The 21,513-nt window shown below is 41.4% G+C and overlaps 1 protein-coding gene across 4 annotated transcripts; it reads right to left on the minus strand.

Annotated features, from left to right (window-relative positions):
• Positions 1 to 109: 109 nt before the first annotated feature.
• Positions 110 to 21,500, minus strand: LOC106603521 (ribosomal protein S6 kinase beta-1). 4 transcript variants are annotated; one of them, XM_014197325.2, is made up of 14 exons: positions 21,375 to 21,500; positions 14,540 to 14,583; positions 14,030 to 14,150; positions 13,846 to 13,914; positions 11,186 to 11,333; positions 11,003 to 11,060; positions 6,206 to 6,397; positions 5,926 to 6,016; positions 5,653 to 5,760; positions 4,629 to 4,691; positions 4,425 to 4,502; positions 4,198 to 4,305; positions 3,788 to 3,897; positions 110 to 3,553 (listed from the first exon to the last, which is right to left on the minus strand). In XM_014197325.2, exons 2-14 carry the CDS (start codon positions 14,575 to 14,577, stop codon positions 3,295 to 3,297), a joined length of 1,443 nt encoding a protein of 480 aa, XP_014052800.1. In that variant the 5' UTR covers positions 14,578 to 14,583; positions 21,375 to 21,500; the 3' UTR covers positions 110 to 3,294. The 4 variants fall into 4 exon arrangements, with proteins under 4 accessions (XP_014052800.1, XP_014052799.1, XP_014052801.1 ...); XM_014197324.2 differs by lacking the exon at positions 21,375 to 21,500 and adding an exon at positions 18,642 to 20,042; XM_014197326.2 differs by lacking the exon at positions 21,375 to 21,500 and adding an exon at positions 18,467 to 18,691.
• Positions 21,501 to 21,513: the final 13 nt, after the last annotated feature.

Consider the following 21,513-nt stretch of genomic DNA (forward strand, 5'->3'; position numbering starts at 1 on the left):
CTTAAGTCAGTGTTCGTTTTGGCAATTCCTGTGCAGCTGCTGTTATGAGTTGAGCAGTAACTTTGGGGTTGCATAATCCATGCAGGTTGCACTATAATCACTTTCAGTCTTCAACTCGGTAATGCTTTTTATTTTGTTCACATCCATCCACTTACATGTTACACAACATCCAACCCCCCTGAAATGTCTAGGAATAAATATAGGGGTAAATTATTGATTCTGATAAACTGTTTGCAGCAGTCTTCTAATGAGTAGATCAATCATATTCATGTTCCCAAAGGCTCACTCATTTTGTTTCCGTTGAACACAACTATAAAAAGGTCCTCAAACTCCAAAACCACTTGAGAGAAATCACTCACATCAGTATCGTTCAGATAATTTCAGTATCAACAGGTTAGAGCAGCACAGAAAACCACTTCATCATTCAAAGACCCTATACCACTAGAGATAGAAACATATGGTCCAATCATCTTCCTCTTTAACATTCCATACACATCTGAAAATACATGCAATTTCTTCAAGAAAGGCACATCCCCAACCCCCCATTAGTTTTTGCATCAGTGACTATTTTTCATCATACACACCTAAACTGCCCCTGTTTCAACAGGCATCATATTAAATATCAAGTTTTCAGAATTAAAGAAGCCGGTACAAGATGATCAAAAAGTTACTTTCTAAACTTGTCCCTTGTACAATAGGATTGTATTTTGCACCTTACATATTAAGACATTCTTTATTCCAAACTAAAGAACAAACTGCTGCATTTTGAGGTTTCTCAAAAGAGATTCATTGGAAAAAACATATACTTAAAGACATTTTTGAAACATAATGCAGCAATTTACAAAAGATCCATGTGTGCCTGACCTTAAAACTGAATATACAATAAATACATTGTTTGCATAGTGTGACTGATGCAGTGGAAAAAAATATATAATGGCACTTATAAATAATAAAACAGAAGTTGGATTATAAATATATTGAAAAAGGTAAGCCATGGTCACTGTGGGGGTGAAATTTGCTCTGAAGCACACCAAACATCCTCTCCAATGGAACCTGAAGCCAAAGCAATTTGTCCATTCCTTCACTGACAAGCAGACAGGGGGGTGAAAATGTATATTTTAATAAACCTCATTCTTGGAATAGGAAATCCTTTGTCAGGATACACATTAAATTGAATTGAACAGGACTTAGGTTTGTAGAGGGACACACACCGATCAGTCATAATGTAAGCCTAACAGATTCCACAGAACGACCCAAATAATACTGCCTGGTTCAAAAATATACAGAATAGTACAATTGTTTGCTTATTGAATGAGGCATATTTTCAAGTTTATCAAATCACACACTTAAACATGATAGTTATCTTGGTCATGTGAATCTGATAGCTCCATGGTGGGGGGAAACTACAGTACCTAAACTCACTGGAGCAAATATTGTTACATCTCCAGACAGAAAGGAATAACTTCACGTTAAGGTCTCAGGAAGCATGCTGCCTTCATCTAGACAGAACCTTATGATTGGATGATTATTAATGTGACAAATGTTCCTGTTTGGGGAAGAGGAGGATCAAATGGCTTTTCTCCAGAGGCTAAGACAGTTAAAGACCACATACATGCATACATAAGCTTCAAGTCACACCATATTTCTAACAATCCCTAGTTAAAATGGAATCAGAGGTACTAGCCCTACTGATATCACCAAGACTGCATAAAGACTGAGGGAGGCATCTATGAAGCACCTAGCCAGGTACATTATTAGAAAAATGCAACCTGGCGATTAGCTAAACACTAAAAGGCAGTGGTGATGAGAATTTGGCCTCAATGCTTTGCTTCTTTCAATAAAAATAAAAAAAGACAAGCTCTCGGTTGGTCTCTGACCATCACAAATTGGCAGACGCACGCAAAAAAAAAATAGGTCCATAATATTATAATAAACCTGCATGCATCATAATCGTGGACAACTTGTGGGTCATCTGAGTAAGTGACACTCGAAAAGGCATCGAGTCAGTTTACATTCAACGCAAAAACATACTACATACATAAAGGTTTTCCATCTACCTAGAGATCCAGTCAGACTGGTAAAGCAGTGTCAGCATTTGGTATTGTAGGATAAGTGGGGCAGGAGGTGATGCATTCAGCTGAAATAGTACACATCGTGTTTTTCTGTGTTTTTAGCTGCCCCTCCATCAATGACACCACACGTGGGGCGTGTTCAGCAGAACACAACGTTCAGGTATAAATGTGATATGCAGAACAAGGAATCATGTCAGCTTTATTCATGCCATTTCTATCGGCAACATACAACAACGTTTGGCAACTGAACGTGGCTCAGGGTTATGTTAAGTAGGGATCAGGGAAATTGATGTTCTCATTGGACGAGTTCAGGTTGTACCTTCCTGTTTCACTCAGTGTCAATACGTTTTCTACATACAGAACACGGCCCAGACATATTCTACAAGATTTATCCTGATGGGATGTTCAAGTGACAAAGCAGACAAAGGCATTGTTGATTCCATATTTTATATAAATTGAACAATGTAATACACTATAGCAGGATAACTAAGTCTACAGTGAATATTGTGTTCTGTGTACATTGTGTCACTGTGATTGACTCCATCTACTGTATTCAGCTACAATGGATCCTGTAACCCCTCGTCAGCAAGTTCTAAAAATGAAGTAGAGGCATTTAAGGGGGAATCATCTCCACCCTCAGGCTTTAAAAGTCTATTACCCAGTTTCATTGATCAATAACGTCTCACTCCTGGTGAGGGAAAGCACTGCTGCATCAGGAGTAACACTGTCCCCACTCACCTAAAGTACAAAGCACCAGCGTGTCATGAGAAGCCAGCCCAGTGGAGCACACCGGAATCTGACAGCAGCATCTAGCAGCACTGCTCTCATCTCTTCCTCCAGATATACTCTACAGGGCTGAAGGAAGTAGTCAAGACCTCTTGCTGTCTGACTAAAGCTCTAATTGGTGGGAGGGAGTTCTCTCCCTAGTTCCTCCTCTCCCTAACAGGAGGCTCCTATAGTTTGTCATATCTGCTAGGGTGGAAAGCCCTGTGTGGCTGCCAAGCTGCCCAACCAGGGAGAGAGGGGCAAGCAGGGATGGAAGGAAAGGAGGGAGGCAGGGATGGAAGGAAAGGAAGGAGGCAGGGATGGAAGGTGCATCTGAAGGAGCTGGTGAATGGTGCCGACGGTTCGTCAGTCATTTATTTAATTTCTATAAGTCTCTTAAAAGAAAAAAATAAGTGAATGGAGGATTTAGGAAAGAGAAGTTCTAGATGGAGCAGTGTCATAGATTCATCTGGAGGTGCTTGGGCCGTTTGGAGATGGGGTAGGGGTAGGCCTGCTTCTTGAAGGGGCCGCCTGTGGTGGTGTTGCCAGAGGGCTTTCTGATAGGCAGGGGGGCAGACACCTCGTTGGAGGAAATGGCCCTCTGCTCCACACCAACCTCCATGGGCTGGTCTCCAGACCCAAAACCCCCAAGGGACGAGGTTCCAGCCTGGGTGAGGGCCCGGGGCCAGCAGTCCCCCACAGCAAACTTCACTGGGCTGGGGGGCCAAGAGAAGAGGATACAGGGCAAGGTTAGAATAGTGCGCTATATTACTGACTGGGGGAGGGCAGACAGAAAGGTGACATTTTAACAGTGAGGATAAATCCCAGTAGAACCGAGTACCAGAATCACACTGGACTCAACCCCTGGTTGGCAGAACAACTTCATGGGAAAATTCAATTTCTACACAAACCTAGAGGAAAATTAGACAGAAGAAAAAAAAAACACTTACCTCACTGGTGTTCTTGGGTTTCCCAGAAACCTTGGTGAGCTGACTTTTGGCTCAAAGGGGAATTTCTCCTTGATGTTTTCGAGGACGGAGGGGGCTACATACGTAAAACCCTGTGGGGAGGTTGTCACAGGGAAGATTACAGCCATTGTCCTCATGGTCAATCACAACCAAAACAACATAGGCCAGAGGAGAGATGTGCAATGAAACACTCATTAAACCAAATCGGTTTCCAGTAAAAAATAAATAACAGATGCAATGCATTAACCAACTATTTTTGTTGGTCTCAAAAAGAGAAAAAACTAAGTGTAGCTTCTGCCTACCCGTTTACGTGCAGCCGTGCACACAGTAAAACACACGCGCACAAACACGAGACCAAATGGAATGTGCAGAGTAAGCAGCAGGCAGCCTACCAGGAAGACTTGATTGGCACTTTCGCTGAGCGTGGAGTCATCAGGGCTGTCCACGGGAGTCTGGCTAGTGAACTTGGAGTCAAACTGGCTCACATCATCAGCTGATTGCTGCAACGGAAGGAAAGAAGGAAACCGGTTAACCTCTAGTCTCTGTGGGTCAAGGAGGACTTGGTAAGCACAGGTGCTCTTCACAATGGAAATGCTATGAATAAGGAATGACGGCTCACCAGAAAAGGCTTGAATGGAGGCTCCACTTTGCGAGCGAGAAGATCATCCCAATTAATATGCCTGAAGAACAGGTGGCTCTGGAGAAGCAGACAGAATAACTTTACTTTTCCCAGAGAGAAAGCCACAACACAAAGGTTGCTCTTTTTTACCACCTTCAACAACGTTCTAATAATCCTACAACAGGTCTGTTTAAACTGTATTACCTGGATTTCTGAGGAGTCTCCTGGGCCTGCCCCCAGCCGTAACGAGGCATTGCGTTTCAGCAGCTGGAACAGAGGGAGTGACGGGTAATGCAAGTCAGCTCCTCAGTTTTTATTTGATCTGACTTGTGTTACATTAGACCAGGGTTCTCCAACACTGTTCCTGGATAGCTACCCTCCTGTAGGTGCACTCCAAACCCAGTTGTAACTAACCTGATTTAGCGTATCAACCAGCTAATTACTAGAATCAGGTGTGGTAGATTAGGGTTGGAGCAAAAACTATCAATTATAGTAGGTTCAATTATTTGAATTCCATTTCATTATTCCCCCCCTTCTGTGAGCTCAATGCACACATTAAACAGTTTCTCTTGAGATAAATCAGATCCAGCCTGAACTGTGCTATGTAGTAGGGAGTTGTAGTTTCCAACAGGCCAATATTCTACGTAGTGTAGTGCACAAAATGTGGTAATTAACTACAATGACCATAATCCATTGAGCATCTACTTGTCCTGTCTGCGTTTCTTTTATGCCTGCTACGAAAGAGACCTTCATAAAAAGGTTGCCTTATTTACGTTGAAGAACTACAAAATAGTGATTTTGTCAGACAGAAGTTCTATAGAGATGAGATGACTTGGAATGAAATAATAAAGCTATCAAATAAAACAGAAATATTTTATTAAAGTAAGTTAATGTCAATAAATTATGGTTAATAAGTGATGAGCAGTAATGGACAGTCACTACCATCATGGGACTTTAATTGTTTTATTCTGTGTTAAAGCATTCAACCCACATAATACATGAAATGTTTTAAGATTATAATACATTTAATGTTTTAAAATGATCGAAACAGATTATTTTTGAATAATCGAACCGACCTCAAACAAATCGCTCAGCACTACAGGACGGTAGCTCTTCAGGAACAGGGTTGGAGAGCCCAGCATTAGACAATCAGAAGGCAGAGCCTACCTGAAATGCCATCAAAACACTATTATTAGAACTGGGGCAGTTGAACATCTAACACCCTTACCTTTTTCAGAAGATCCCTAGCTTCTTGTGTGAGGTAAGGTGGCAGGTTCAGTTTGCACTTTAAGATTTTGTCAATGGTCTTCTTCCTGTTTTCCCCAGTGAATGGTGGCTGTGGAATAACATAAAAAGGTATATCCAACTACAATACTGACATTGTGTCCCACTGAGGTTAAACAAAAATATTGATCCAATTAAATGTTGATGTTGTCTTGTACAGAGTACATACGTTTTGAAGAAAATCAATGTTTCTCTTGAAAAAAAGAGTTGTACTCACTGCTCCTGTCAGCATGTCATACATGAGAGCTCCCAGGCTCCACCAGTCTACAGCCCGGTTGTGTCCACTCCTCATCAGGATCTCTGGGGCCCTGGAGTGAGATGGGAGGGGAGTGCGTGAGGAGGACAGTCAGATAAGCCTATACAATGTGCAACCAAACACAAATTTCCTCAAACAAAAGAGTACGCAAAGTATTGCTCTGAGGGGATGGGACGTTTACAACAGACTAGGAGGCTTACATTAACTTTTCATTATTTTAATGATTAGGACCATAACTTGCATGTATTCTATGGTGCCACAGAAGGTGTGAGTAACAGTGCCGTCATGGATTGATTCTTTACACAGGCCAAAGTCTGTGAGCTTGACGTGACCGTTGTTGCTGAGCATGATGTTCTCTGGCTTCAGGTCTCTGTAGATGATGCCTTTCAGATGCAGGTGTCCCAAAGCCATGGAAATCTCTGCCAGATAGAAGCTGCAGAACAGTAAACAGAGCTTTTACATCAAGTACAGTTGAAGTCGGATGTTTACATACACCTTAGCCAAATACATTTAAACTCAGTTTCACAATTCCTGACATTTAATCCAAGTAAAAATTCCCTGTCTTAGGTCAGTTAGGATCACCACTTTATTTTAAGAATGTGAAATGTCAGAATAAGAGAGAATGATTTATTTCAGCTTTTATTCATTTCACATTCCAAGTGGGTCAGAAGTTTACATACAGTCAATTAGAATTTTGTAGCATTGCCTTTAAATTGTTTCTTGGGTCAAACGTTTTGAGTATCCTTCCACAAGCTTCCCACAATAAGTTGGGTGAATTTTGGCCCATTCCTCCTGACAGAGCTGGTGTAACTGAGTCAGGTCTGTAGGCCTCCTTGCTCGCACACGCTTTTTCAGTTCTGCCCACAAATTTTCTATAGGATTGAGGTCAGGGCATTGTGATGGCCACTCCAATACCTTGACTTTGTTGTCCTTAAGCCATTTTGCCACAACTTTGGAAGTATGCTTGGGGTCATTGTCCATTTGGAAGACCCATTTGCGACCAAGCTTTAACTTCCTGACTGATGTCTTGAGATGTTGCTTCAATATATCCACATCATTTTCTTCCTCATGATGCCATCTATTTTGTGAAGTGCACCAGCCCCTCCTGCAGCAAAGCACCCCCACAACATGTTGCCACCCCCGTGCTTCACGGTTGGGATGGTGTTCGTCGGCTTGCAAGCCTCCCCCTTTTTCCTCCAAACATAACGATGGTCATTATGGCCAAACAGTTATATTTTTGTTTCATCAGACCAGAGGACATTTCTCCAAAAAGTATAATCTTTGTCCCCATGTGCAGTTGCAAACCGTAGTCAGGCTTTTTTTAATGGCAGTTTTGGAGCAGTGGCTTCTTCCTTGCTGAGCGGCTTGTCAGGTTATGTTGGTATAGGACTCGTTTTACTGTAGATACTTTCGTAGCCATTTCCTCCAGCATCTTCACAAGGTCCTTTGCTGTTGTTCTGGGATTAATTTGCACTTTTCGCATCAAAGTACGTTCATCTCTAGGAGACAGAACGCGCGTCTCCTTCCTGAGCGGTATGACAGCTGTGTGGTCCCATGGTGTTTATACTTGCGTACTATTGTTTGTACAGATGAACGTGGTACCTTCAGGCGTTTGGAAATTGCTCCCAAGGATGAACCAGACTTGTGGAGTTCTACAAAAAAAAAAAAAAAACTGAAGTTTTGGCTGATTTCTTTAGATTTTCCCATGATGTCAAGCAAAGAGACACTGAGTTTGAAGGTAGGCCTTGAAATACATCCACAGGTACACCTCCAATTGACTCAAATTATGTCAATTAGACTATGAGAAGCTTCTAAAGCCATGACATCATTTTCTGGAATTTTCCAAGCTGTTTAACCTCTCTTGGGTATTTTGACGTCCGGATGAAAAGCGTGCCCAAAGTAAGCTGCCTGTTACTCAGGCCCAGAAGCTAGGATATGCATATAATTGGTAGATTTAGATAGAAAACTCAAGTTTCTAAAACTGTTAAAATTATGTCTGTGAGTATAACAGAACTGATATGTCAGGCGAAACCCCGAGGACAAACCACCCCCCCCTAAAAAAAAATATTCAGCCTACCACTATTTTTAATGGCTATCAAGCCCTCTCAGATTGCAGTTCCTAAGGCTTCCACTAGATGTCAACAGTCTTTAGAAAGCGCTTCAGGCTGGTTTTTGGAAAAATTTGCCAGAAATTGTAGTTTTGTAGGTGGCTCCCATTTTGGCTGTAGTGTTTCCAAGCGTGTGGAAGAGAGCGCGTTCTTTGATATTCTTCTCCGGTAAAGACAATAACGATTCTCCGTCTTAAATTTTATAGTTTATTTACATATTAGGGTACCTAGGGTTTAATTATAAATGTTTGACTTGTTTGGAAAGTTTATTAGTAACGTTTGGGATTCATTTTGTATGCATTTTGATGGAGGGAAACTGGGTGGATTATTGACTGAAGCGCGCTAGCTAAACTGAGTTATGATGGATATAAAGAAGGACATTATCGAACAAAAGGACCATTTGTGATGTAACTGGGACCTTTTGAAGTGCCAACAAAAGAAGATCAAAAGGTAAGGCATTTTTTATATCGCTATTTCTGACTTTCGTGTCGCACCTGCCTGGTTGAAATATGTTTTTCATATGCGGGGCGCTGTCCTCAGATAATCGTATGGTTTGCTTTCGCCGTAAAGTATTTTTGAAATCTGACACATCGGCCGGATTAACAAGAAGTTAAGAATTATTTTGATGTATTACACTTGTGATTTTATGAAAGTTAAATATTTATAATACTGTGGTTTGAATTTCGCGCTCTGCAATTTCACCGGATGTTGGCCAGGTGGGACGCTACCGTCCCACCTGCCCATAAGGAGTTAAAGGCACAGTCAACTTAGTGTATGTAAACTTCTGACCCACGGAATTGTGATACAGTGAGTTATAATTGAAATAATCTGTAAACAATTGTTGGAAAAATGACTTCTGTCATGCACAAAGTAGATGTCCTAACCGAATTGCCAAAACTATAGTTTAACAAGAAATGTGTGGAGTGGTTGAAAAAACGAGTTAATGACTCCAACCTAAGTGTATGTAAACTTGACTTCAACTGTACATTCAGTGTGCCTCAGCAAATATGGCATCTACAGTGCGTTCAGAAAGTATTCACACCACTTGACTTTTTCCACATTTTGTTGTGTTACAGCCTGAATTTAAAATGGATTACATTTAGATTGTTTTGTCACTGGCCTACACATAATACCCCATAATGTCAAAGTGGAATTGTGTTTGACATTTGACAAATTAAATAATGTAAAAGCTGAAATGTCGAGTCAATAAGTGTTCAATCACTTTGTTATGGCTAGCCTAAATTTTTTTTACAAAAAATGTTTAAAAAAAAAAGACATTGAAAATCCCTTTGAGCTTGGTGAAGTTCTTAATTACACTTTGGATGGTGCATCAATACACCCAGTCACTACAAAAATACAGGTGTCCTTCCTAACTCAGTTGCTGGAGAGGGAGGAAACCAGCAGGGATTTCACCATAAGGCCAATGGTGAATTTAAAACAGTTACAGAGTAGTAATGGCTGTGATAGGAGAAAACTGAGGATGGATCAACAAAATTGGAGTTACTCCACAATACTAACCTAATTGACAGAGTGAAATGAAGGAAGCCTGCACATAATAAAACTATTCCAAAACATGCATCCTGTTTGCAACAAGGCACTAAATACCTCAACAAATGTGGCAAAGCAATGAATGTTTTGTCCTGAATACAAAGTATTATGTTTGGGGCAAATCCAATACATTACTGAATAACACTCTCCATATTTTCAAGCAGAGTAGTGGTTGCATCATATTATGGGTATTGTTAAGGACTGGGGAGTTTAAAGATAAAATAGAAACAGAATGGAGCTAAGCACAGGCAAAATTCCTAGAGGAAAACTTGGTTCAGTCTGTTTTCCACCAGACACTGGGAGATTAATTCACCTTTCAGCAGGACAATAACCTAAAACACAAGGCCAAATCTACACTGGCGCCGCATACTAAGAAGACAGTGAATATTCCTGAGTGGCCAAGTTATAGTTGACTAAATCTACTTGAAAAAAAAAAATAAACAATAGGCAAATGTTGGACAATACAGGTGTCCAACATGTATGGGTGATTCACATCTGTAATCACCCAGGGGTGTGAATACCTATGTAAATTAGATATCTATGCATTTAATACATTTGTTAATTTCACTTTGTCATTACGTGGTATTGCGTGTAGATGAGTGAGAAAATATATACATTTAATCAATTTTGAATTCAGGCTGAAACAACAAAATGTGGAATAAGTCCAACAAGCTCTCAGTCTCAAGTCAGGATTAGACATTCATCCATGTTTCTCAAACATACAATTTCAAAGTTGTTCCAAACGTCAAATTTCAAAGTGTTTAAAATTTGTAGTTAATGCCTGAAATTAACCTTAAAAGGTAAGAGTTAAGGATTGGGATAGGCTTAAAACAAAAATCTCAAAAACAACTTTCTATCGCTGGATTCGAACATGCAACTTTTAGCACCAGAGGCAGATGCTTACGCCCATCCACAACGACCCTAGAAAAACCAAAACCTACTTGAAGGTAAAAGCGCCCACTGTTGCCCCTAGAGGTAGTTTCCCACGTCATCTCCAGACATGGGTGGACGTCGAATACTGGCATGTATCGCGGGTGAACTGGCTAAATAAGTCAAGGGGTATGAATACTTTCTGAAGGCACTGTATATAGTTACAGGAAGTATGACGATAAACCCTTCCATCAAGCAGCAATAGATATTTTCAGACCTTTTTTAATACATTTCAGATTTGCCTTTAGCTGCCCTCGCTACATTCTAAACATGTGTTGTGGCTTCAACATCATTACATTTGTCTGCTTCTAAAAATAGTTCAACCTTATGCTATGTAATCACTATCTTCACCTCCCATCTGTTGACACATGGGAGTTAAGACTGCAGGGTCCAGAAACTCATATCTATCTACACACTACAGATACACATCTCCAGCATGACTGATCGCTTACCACGCTGTGTCCTCCATAAAGATCCCCTCTCTTTCCAATTGCATAAACAGCTCCCCGCCTACAAATAACAAATACAGCATTTAATTATTTGCCATTGTGTGCGCGAATGATGCGTGTAGGTGTACGCTATGCTGTGTTGTGTGGTTTGTGTGTATGCGCACAAACCATGCCTCAGCCACTCACCAGAAAGGTACTCCAGGATGAGGTACAGCTTGCCCCCTGTCTGGAAGGCATAGATGAGGTCCACTATGAACGGGTGCTTCACCTCCTCCAGGATGTTCCTCTCTGCCTTGGTGTGAGCTGTGTCCTTAGCGTTACGCACTATCATGGCCTGGAGGGATCAAATAAGGCTTGGATTGGCAAGCACTGTCAGTATTATAACAATGGTAGCACTTCACATTCACAGCAGAGAACAAAGTGGTAATAACCTGGTGAGTGTGGTATCAAGTTAGTCAGCCCAAATGAAAAACATTTCTTACAGATAGAAACTGAGGTATGATATGCATTTGAAAATAAGGACACCATGGTAGGTAACTGACTACCGGATCCACACGATCTGAAGACATAACAGCGTGAAGGAAATTCTCATTTGGTATCTGGTTTAGATGATTATTTCTCTGCTCTCCCTTTTCCCCCGGCCCAGCATTAGTAAAGGGAGAGAACTTCTCTGCTCTGAGCCATGTCATTAATGCAGTTATCTTCGCCCTCAGGTCCAGATCACGTGCAAATCTTGTTGGCTCAAAGGAATCCAAAACATTCAAACCACTCTGGGCAAAAATATAAACGCTACATAAGAAGTGTTGGTCCCATGTTTCATGAGCTGAAATAAAAAATCCCAGAAATGTTCCATATGCACAAAAACCTTTGGCTCAAATTTTGGGCACAAATTTGTTTACATCTGTTAGTGAGCATTTCTCCTTTACCAAGATAATCCATCCACCTGACAGGTGTGGCATATCAAGAAGCTGACTAAACAGCATGATCATTACACAGGTGCACCTTGTACTGGGGACAATAAAAGGCCACTCTAAAAGGTGCAGGTCTGTCACACAACACAATGCCACAGATGTCTCAAGTTGATGCAGCGTGCAATTGGCATGATGACTGCAGGCATGTCCACCAAAGTGGTTGCCAGAGAATTGAATGTTCATTTCTCTACCATAAGCTGCCTCCAATGTCATTTTAGAGAATTTGGCAGTACATCCAACCGGCTTCACAACCGCAGACCACATGTAACCACGCCATCCCTGGACCTCAACATCTGGCAGGATAGTCTGAGGTGGTGTGGGGGGGGGGGGGGGTGCTGAGGAGTATTTGTCTGTAATAAAGCCCTTTCTGATTGGCTGGGCCTGCCTCCCAAGTGGGTGGGCCTACACCCTCCCAGGCCCAACCATGGCTGCACCCCTGCCCAGTCCTATTAAACCCATAGATTAGGGCCTAATGAATTTATTTCAATTGACTGATTTCCTTATATGAACTGTAACTCAGTCAAATCTTTGAAATTGCTGCATGTTGCATTTATATCAGTATACTATATTTCAGCCGTCAATCCAACTGAAACAGATCTACTATTGGACCCAAGCCGGAGCCCTGTGGCAGAACTAGAAGTCAGAGCATGAGAGCAGAGCATGGTCAGTCATTTGCGTGAGGCTCTGTACGTACCGTGCTACATAGCCACTTACATGCACAATGCTGGGTTCTGACACGGCAGATTAAGTCAACCACGCTAAACACCAATGCTGGGAAATGTCTGCTGCACACAAGAGTTTCCATAACCTCGTCCCAGGCTCAATTGCTACCGCGTAAAGAACCTGGAAACACTGCAACAAAGTAGGACTTGAAGGGGGCGTTGTTTGAAATCAAAGCAGGAGAGAGAGCCTGCTACAGCTGTAGGCCTATTAGATGGGACTTTGAAAAATTCAGATAATTTTTTTATATATAAAAATGTAATAAGAAAATGATTATATATATATATATATATTTGTTTTTATAAATGAAGAAAAAAAATTAAATCGCCAATCAAAATAAATGTTCCATCACAGCGACCATATCATTTTTAAAAAACCCAATTGATTCGGAGTTAGCACATATAAAGTTAGTAAATACTATTTCTAAGACGCATACTTCACGATTTCTCGAACTCGCTTCCTTGTTTAGCCTAAATCACTTGTGCTGCTTGCACTATGAAATCCAAAGGGGTGGTTCTGAAGGTTATGCTAGATGGTGATGGACAAAGATCAGCCAATTAGAGAGAGGGTTTCCAAGACGTGAGGGAAAGAGGTGGGACCCTTGGGTTTCATTTGGTAGTGATGATGGCTGCTGGCTGCCTGGTTAAACACCTTCATCCTCAGTAACAGAGGTAGACTAGGAATCTGAGCTCTTAGCTCCTGCATGGTAGTAACAGTAAATACACACACATACAAACTATAAACAGACCCCCTATTACCAAAACCTGTAAGGCTTCTGGGAAACAGAGGTGGGTTCTGAGGCCAAGATACAAACCAGACGGGCGTTCGTCAATTACAGAAAGGAGGCAAAGCCAATGGAAAGAAAATGGGGAGAACGAACAGCCCTGAGGTTTCATGGTAAGTCGTTCAGTCTATTTTTTTAAGTTATGTGTTCGGCAGCTTCACTTCTGACTGTGTGCCTGAATGACTGCACCGGTGCGTTCTGTATACTACTGTAACAAGAGGGTCAGTGTTCAATCTGTGCTCATTGTCATGTCAATGGGAATACTTAGAGAATAACTCTAGAATAAATATCACAGAAGTTAAGTGTGCAGATCCTTAGGGGCTGACGAGACAAGAGATAAGTATCTCAGCCTGATAACCCAAACAGCCCACCTTCTTCAAGACCTTCATAGCGAAGATCTTTCCCGAAGTGGCACCCGACATCTTACGAACTTGAAAAACCTGAATGTGATTGGGGGAAAAAAACAAAAAACATGAATTTCACTGAATTGATGCCATCTAAGGGGAAGACATGAGAATACTTGATCAAGGCATAGGGCGATTAGGGATAGCTCACTTTTCCATAGCCTCCTTTTCCTAAAACTCGGAGCAACTCAAAGCATTCCGGACGAATCTGCTCCATTCCTTTGTTGACGCTGTCTTCAGAGATTTCAAACTTTTCACAGTCATCCATGTTACTTGAAAAATAATAAAAAAGACAACCGTTGAAACATAAATCATACATGTCAAATACACATCATTGCAGTGAGTCAATGTTGAATCGACCTCAATGACAAGTCCTGCACAACCAACTTTATCTGAGGAGTTCTATCATCTCTGGACTAACATCACAATTGTCCTGTATCTGTTCATCAAAGCATAGAGCATAAAAGTGATCAAAGGTGTTCCTGTAATTGACAAAGATCAGATTACACAGATCCCTGTAGGGCAAATATATTGACACCTAAGACAAAACAAACACAGGATAACATGACAAAGAAGAATCGTGTTGTCAAACATGTTGTGGTAAGTGTGCCACATAAGCTTGAATGCCAAAATACAGGCTGAACCTGTTGTAAATACTCACAATTCAAACCCGCTGCATTGCCGCCCATACTCGCTCATTTGGATCTAGCAAAAAAAAAAGACAAAAAAAGAAGGCCAGGTCCCAAAGGCTGAAATGATTTCTTTTGCATCTACAGTGCATTCGGAAAGTATTCAGACCCCCTTCCCTTTTTCCACAATGTTACGTTACAGCCTTACTCAAATATATATATATATAAAACGTCCTCAATCTACACACAATACCCCATTACGACAAAGCAAAAACAGGTTTTTAGAAACGTTTGCAAATGTATATAAAAATTTAAAAAAAGGTCAAATGTATTATTTGCATAAGTATTCAGACCCTTTGCTATGAGACTCAAAATTGAGCTCAGGTGCATCCTGTTTCCATTGATCATCCTTGAGATGTTTCTACAACATGATTGGAGTCCACCTGTGGTAAATTCAATTGACTAGACATGATTTGGAAAGGAACACACCTGTCTATAAAAGGTCCCACAGCTGACAGTGCATGTCAGAGCAAAAACCACGCCATGAGGTAAAAGGAATTGTCCATAGAGCTCCGAGACAGGATTGTGTCAAGGTACAGATCTGGGGAATGATAACAAAAAGTTTCTGCAGCATGGAAGGTCCCCAAGAACACAGTGGTCCCCATCATTCTTAAATGGAAGAAGTTTGGAATCATCAAGACTCTTCCTGCAGTATATATAGCTATTGTGGTTTACTGCTGCTCTTTAACTACGTTATTCTTATCTCCTTTAATTTAGGAATTTTCTTAACTGCGTTGTTGGTTAGGGGCTTGTAAGTAAGCATTTCACTGTTAAGGTTTACACCCACTGTATTCGGCGGTGACAAATAGAATTCCATTTTGATTAAAGCTGGCCACCCAGCCAAACTGAGCAATCATTGGAGAAGGGCCTTGGTCAGGGAGGTGACCAAGAAACCGATGGTTACTCTGACAGGGGTCCAGAGTTACTCTGTGGAGATGGGAGAACCTTCCAGAAGGACAATCTCTGCAGCACTCCACCAAACAGGCCTTTATGGTAGAGTGGCCAGACGGAAGCCACTCCTCAGTAAAAGGCACATGAGAGCTCACTTGGAGTTTGCCAAAAGGCACCTAATGGACTCTGACCACGAGAACAAGATTCTCTGGTCTGATGAAACCACGATTGAACTCTTTGGCCTGAATGTCTAGCATGATGTCTGGAGGAAACCTGGCACCATCCCGATGGTGAAGCATGGTGGTGGCAGCATCATGCTGTGGGGATGTTTTTCAGCGGCAGGGACTGGGAGACTAGTCAGGATCGTGGGAAAGATGAACGGAGCAAAGTACAGAGAGATCCTTGATGAATTCCTGAGCGCTCTGGAGCAGGTTCTCAGACTGGGGAAAGGGTGCACTTTCCAACAAGACAATGCAGGGGTGGATTTGGGACAAGTCTCTGAACATTTTAGAAACCTGTTTTACTTTGTCATTATGGGGTATTGTGTGTAGATTGAGGAAAATATATATTATTTTTTACAATTTAATGTACATTTTCTTTAGTTTATCATACTATCGTCAACATTTGTATGAATTTCAGCCACTTAAAATGGACATACGTCAATAATTTTAAAGCTCACTACATAGAATTACACAATTTCCAGGGCCAATTTCATAGAGAATGTTACAAACTGATGACATTTAGGGTGTGTTCGTAAATTCAATCTGGTGTGCCACAGTGCACGGTTTGTAAGTTCAGAGCATTGTCAGATTGTCCGTTGGTAAACTCAGATCATTTCGTGGACACTCTGGCTGAGAAGTAGGGTTGATCTGAGCATTCTGACCACACAACAGCAGTCAAGCACCCAAGTTAACTGGCTAACGTTGGCTAGCTAGCTACTTCCAGACACAAATGAGAGAACACCTTACTGACCATTTTACTCACCTGAGCACAGCTGGTTAGGCTGCTTTCATGTTATCCAGAGCATTGGTGACTAACTCCGTGGCTGGCATTAATTTAATTACGCTTTTTTGCTGACATTTACTGACTCCAGCCATATTCAACAGGTGTTGAGCGTTTGTAAATTCCTAGTTATTCTGCGTTCTGGCACACTCACGAGTAGATAGCCTGGCTGACTAAATTTACAAACACTCTACGTAACTTACTTTGAAGAGATGGTGATTGGGTCTAAATAAATAGGCTTTTGGAAGTTAACTCAGTGTACTTGTCTTTAACTTCCCGAAAGTCAGACTTCTCACACGCCAAAAAAGGAAATCTCAGCTTCAGAAGCATCTGCATTCACCAAATGTTGTGTGGTTATTCTTAAGATATATTCTCCCAACTTGCCTAGAGGGAATTGTTGACAATGCTTTTTATTCTAGATAACATTTTCATTAAAAAAAATTATATTCTCCATAAATGCATTTTACGTACATCTTTAGTATTTTCTAGATAGAAAGATGAAAGAAGTATTTATACACACTGCTCTGGACAAGTCCAGGCAGGATTTAAGCTGACATCAGATTTTTTTGGTGCATTTTATGCAAATATGTTCATATTTAATAAGATTGAAATATTTTATTGAAATATGCAAATGACGCAATCAATTTTATACAAAAACATTTTATTTGGATCTAGTCAACTGGTATTCAGTTGATAGTGATATGATAAAGAAAATACAGTACCATAAGGTGCTGTAAAATGTAACTGGAACAGGTGTATTATTGAAGTTGCTTAGCAATGGAGAAAGATCAGTCCTGTTAACCTCACTCGGGTATGTGGGACAAAATCGTCCCACCTAGTCAACAGCCAGTGGAATCGAGTGGCGCGATATTCAAATACCCCTCGAAATGCTATAACTTGCAATCAGTCCCTTATACACAGTAGCAATATGAACTTGATTGAACAAAACATGCATGTATTGTATAACAATGTCCTAGGAGTGTCATCTGATGAAGATCAAAGGTTAGTGCTGCATTTAGCTGTGGTTTTCGTTTTTGTGACATTATATGCTAGCTTGAAAAATGGGTGTGTGATTATTTCTGGCTGGGTACTCTCCTGACATAATCTAATGTTTTGCTTTCGTTGTAAAGCCTTTTTGAAATCGGACAATGTGGTTAGATAAAGGAGAGTCTTGTCTTTAAAATGGTGTAAAATAGTCATATGTTTGAAAAATTGAAGTTTTTGCATTTTTGAGGTATTTGTAATTCGCGCCACGCTATACCATTGGATATTGGTGAGGCGTTCCGCTAAGGCACCACACCCTAACACAGATTTTTTTTCTTTCTCTGAATCACATCACAATCAATTACCAGGTTAATGTAGACAAATAACATACTTTTTTGTATCTCAGAAATAAAACAGCTATTTGCTACTGTGTATAAGGGACTGATTGCATATCAGTCTAGTGGCAGACTGCTGAAGAAAAACAAGCTAATGACGCTAAAATAATTTATGTATGAAAGAGTACAACCACTTGTTTCACTTGTCCACATCCAATGATGCAGAAATCTGATTATTATGCGCATGACAGAGGTCAGGTGGTTTCATTTGGGGTTTTTTGTGTGCGTTTATCTAGACAATTATTAGCTAACGTACTTCAAAAATATTCTGCTTGTTAAACGAATCCATCAATGCGTGCCTCCTTTATTTTTATTTTACTAGGCAAGTCAGTTAAGAACATTCTTATTTACAATGACCGCCTACCAAAAGGCCTCCCGCGGGGACGGGGGCTGGAATAAAAAAATATAGGACAAAACAAATAACAGTACATTAACAGACATGTGACAATAACATAGCAGCAACATGACAACACAGCATATTAGCAACACAACATGGTACAAACATTGGGCAAAGACAACAGCACAAAGGGCAAGAAGGTAGAGACAATACATCAGGCGAAGCAGCCACAACTGTCATGACAATCTAACTAAGCATGGATAGTTTCTCGAAAAGACAGATAGACCTACTATGTTTTAGTTGGTTAACTAACCAGCTAGCCACCAACGTCAAGACCGCCTTGGGTTCCGCTAGCTAATGGCTAGCCAGCGCGAGTTAGTTTTCACCTCCCTACTTCACTAGCAGCTAGCTCTAACTACCATAACGATAGAACCTAGCTAGCTTATGTTTTGCTTGGTAACTCACTCCATCCTCGAGTTCGTCCTCAGACACATTTTCGTCCTGCTGATCCAAATCAATGTCGAATACCCCCGCCATGGCCTTTGCTTGTTCCCTCTCACTCAGTGCGAATGAAAGGCTCTCCTTCACTGCCTCATGGAGCAACATACATCGCTGCCATACCGGCTACAGTAGAAACCATGCTGCCGACCAAAAACAAACCCAAGCCAAGTGTTGAGCATGCGCACTTCTGTGGGCTTTATGGCGAACTACACCCCAAAAGGTGTATTGCCGCCACCAACTGGACGGTTTGAAACCAAATCAAATAAATGAATCCATACGTAATAGTGAAACTAACTTAATCCACCCGAATACAATTCTACATTGCCAAAACAAACAGGGATAACTGAAAGAAGTTTCTCCCTGAGAGGGTGGTAAGGGCTTGTGCCAATATTCGATATAACTCCTTCGCTGATAAATCTTTCAGTCCACCTTCTTAACCTTCAACATGTCAGGATCCTGCTGATGAAAGGCGACCCCTGCAGCCTGCAGTGTAGGACTTATCCACTACCATTCAAAACATGTTCACAGTTGCTACATATGAAATGCTCTGTACAACCCTGACTTTGGCCACCTCATTCTCTTTCACCCTCGTGGGGCATTAGGAAGACGTGGCTTCATGGTTCCCTCCGAAATTGCAACATGTCACATTCATCACTTTTATAACACATAATATTATTCTTTCCACAACTTGGACATCTCGGCTTCTCCCTTCTGCAAACACTTGCTACATGACCAAAAGCTTTACACAATGATCACACTGTATTGGTCTTGGTATAAATGCTCTGACTCTATAGTTGATATACCCTAACTGCACTTGAGTAGGGAGAGACTCCATATAATAAAAGATAAGAACAGAACGGTTAGACTTCACTTTTTCACCATTCACCACACGAGTCATCCGACGTGTTTCTATCAAGCCAGAAATATCTCCTCAAAATCGACTTCCCACCAGACATAACCCCCTTGAGGGATGCCCTGTTCCGAAGAGACACACACGAGACTTAAAACTTATCAAATCGGTTAAGACAACGCACGTCCCTTCTGATCCGAAGAAGCACAAACAAATCGAAACAAGACTGCCTCCTCACTTTACCCAGCACTCTCTCCAACAGTTTGGATAACTCAAATGGTTTCTTCAAGATTGGTACTATGCTCAACTGCTCCTCATTTAACAAACCGTACTCCTCCTAGATACGAATGGTCATTCTCATCCCTGTACACTACTTTACTCTGGTTTCCATTCTTTTTGACAATTCTCAAATTGTCCTTGATTCTACCGCCATTGTTTTCAGATTCCACTTCTTCATCCGCTTCCGCATCTTTCGTTCGTCTGGTCGGGAACTTTTCCCTCCCTACTGGTGCAGTAATGTGCCCTACTACAGTGGGCGAGCATGCGCACTGCTGAAATGACACAGTATTATCACAGAACAATGAGACAGATATTTCACTGGATGTTTAAATGTGAAGCATCCCTTGGCGTTTCCACGGGAAAGGCCACTGGCAAACAGTGGGAGAAGTTTGGAACGAGATGGATTTTGGCCGACATTCGATTAAACATTTGATCTGAATACAGTTCTCTGTTCCAACAGAGTGGACTACTGTTCTAAACATTTTTTTTTAAACCGGAGTTTAGAAGGAGCGCAAAGGTGAATTGAGTTATTGTACACGCGTATTTCACAGGGTAGCGTTCCCTTACGGAAATATGCAGACGATGCTAGAACGCGCCAATAGGATATCGCTAGCTCGTGCTTGGCTCTGCCTGGCCCCCCTCCGGCTTCTTCTGCCGACTATGGCTAATGTGTTCCCCATTGGAAACGACAGGCTGTGGTCTGTCTTTGTTTATTTATAAAAAATATTTGGTATTATCACAGATAGAACAAGGAGTAAGATATTTCACCAGATGTATAAATACGAAGCAATTTCCACTCCCCACCAAATATGGTGAGGAGAGGATGACCAGTGGCCGGAAGCGGGAGAGTATGGAGCGAGATCGAACTGGGCCGAAATTCAGCTGATTTTCAAATCTAAGAAAAGCCCGATCTCAATAATGTTTCCTGTTCCCAAAACTAAAAATCTGTAATGAACAGAGTGCACTAAGTTTTGTAGACTTGACCAAAGTTCTAAAAATTGCGTTGTTTACAAGTGCGAATTTAGTTATTGCACACCTGCACTTCACAGAGAAGGCGGTCCTTAACGGTAATTAAGTGATAATGCTGGAAAGACTGTTTTGTTAGGCCCGAGAAGAAGTGAAGGGCCGGCAAACTGTGCCAATATATCATCCATACACCAGCTTCGAGTGGCATTATCACTTTTATACAACAGGTTACAAACATATTCAAATAATGATTGACATATGCTGATTAAAAACGTTATTTTGATGAATTTATGCTACTGTAATGAAACAGGCAGGGAGCAGGCCTCGAACCCTCAACCTTCTAGCCCGAAGTCCAGCGTACTATTGACTGTGCCGCAAAAGCATGCTCCAGCGGCAGAGTCGATATCCACGCTTATAAACCCAGGGTCATTACACTACTCCAGTGTTGCCAACTTAGCGATTTTGTCGCTATATTTAGCGAGTATTCAGACCCCTCTAGCGACACATTTTCAAAAAAGCGACTAGCGACAAATCTAGTGACCTTTTCTGGTGTTATTGGAGACTTTTGGAGACTCTGACGTGAAAGCACGTATTGTTCTTACTCTTCTCAACGAGCAGCGGATGCTGCCGTGGGCCCACCCCAGTTCCAAAGCACTCACAGGCGGCCCAGTCCTTGCACAGCAGTCCCTCCCAGCTGCAGTCAGAGCAGGAGATGTTCAACACTCCGCGTCCAGACTGCAA

This window comes from Salmo salar, chromosome ssa04 (genome assembly GCF_905237065.1).
Source record: "Salmo salar chromosome ssa04, Ssal_v3.1, whole genome shotgun sequence".
Lineage (NCBI taxonomy): Eukaryota > Metazoa > Chordata > Actinopteri > Salmoniformes > Salmonidae > Salmo > Salmo salar.

Coding starts and splice junctions, on each gene's coding strand:
- LOC106603521 (XM_014197324.2), bottom strand. CDS start 18,782: ATGTTGCTCCATGAGGCAGTGAAGGAGAGCCTTTCATTCGCACTGAGT. Junction 11,334..13,845: donor CTATGAAGGTCTTGAAGAAG/GTGGGCTGTTTG, acceptor TGATCCCTCCAG/GCCATGATAGTGCGTAACGC. Junction 6,017..6,205: donor TGTGGCACCATAGAATACAT/GCAAGTTATGGT, acceptor ATCTCACTCCAG/GGCCCCAGAGATCCTGATGA.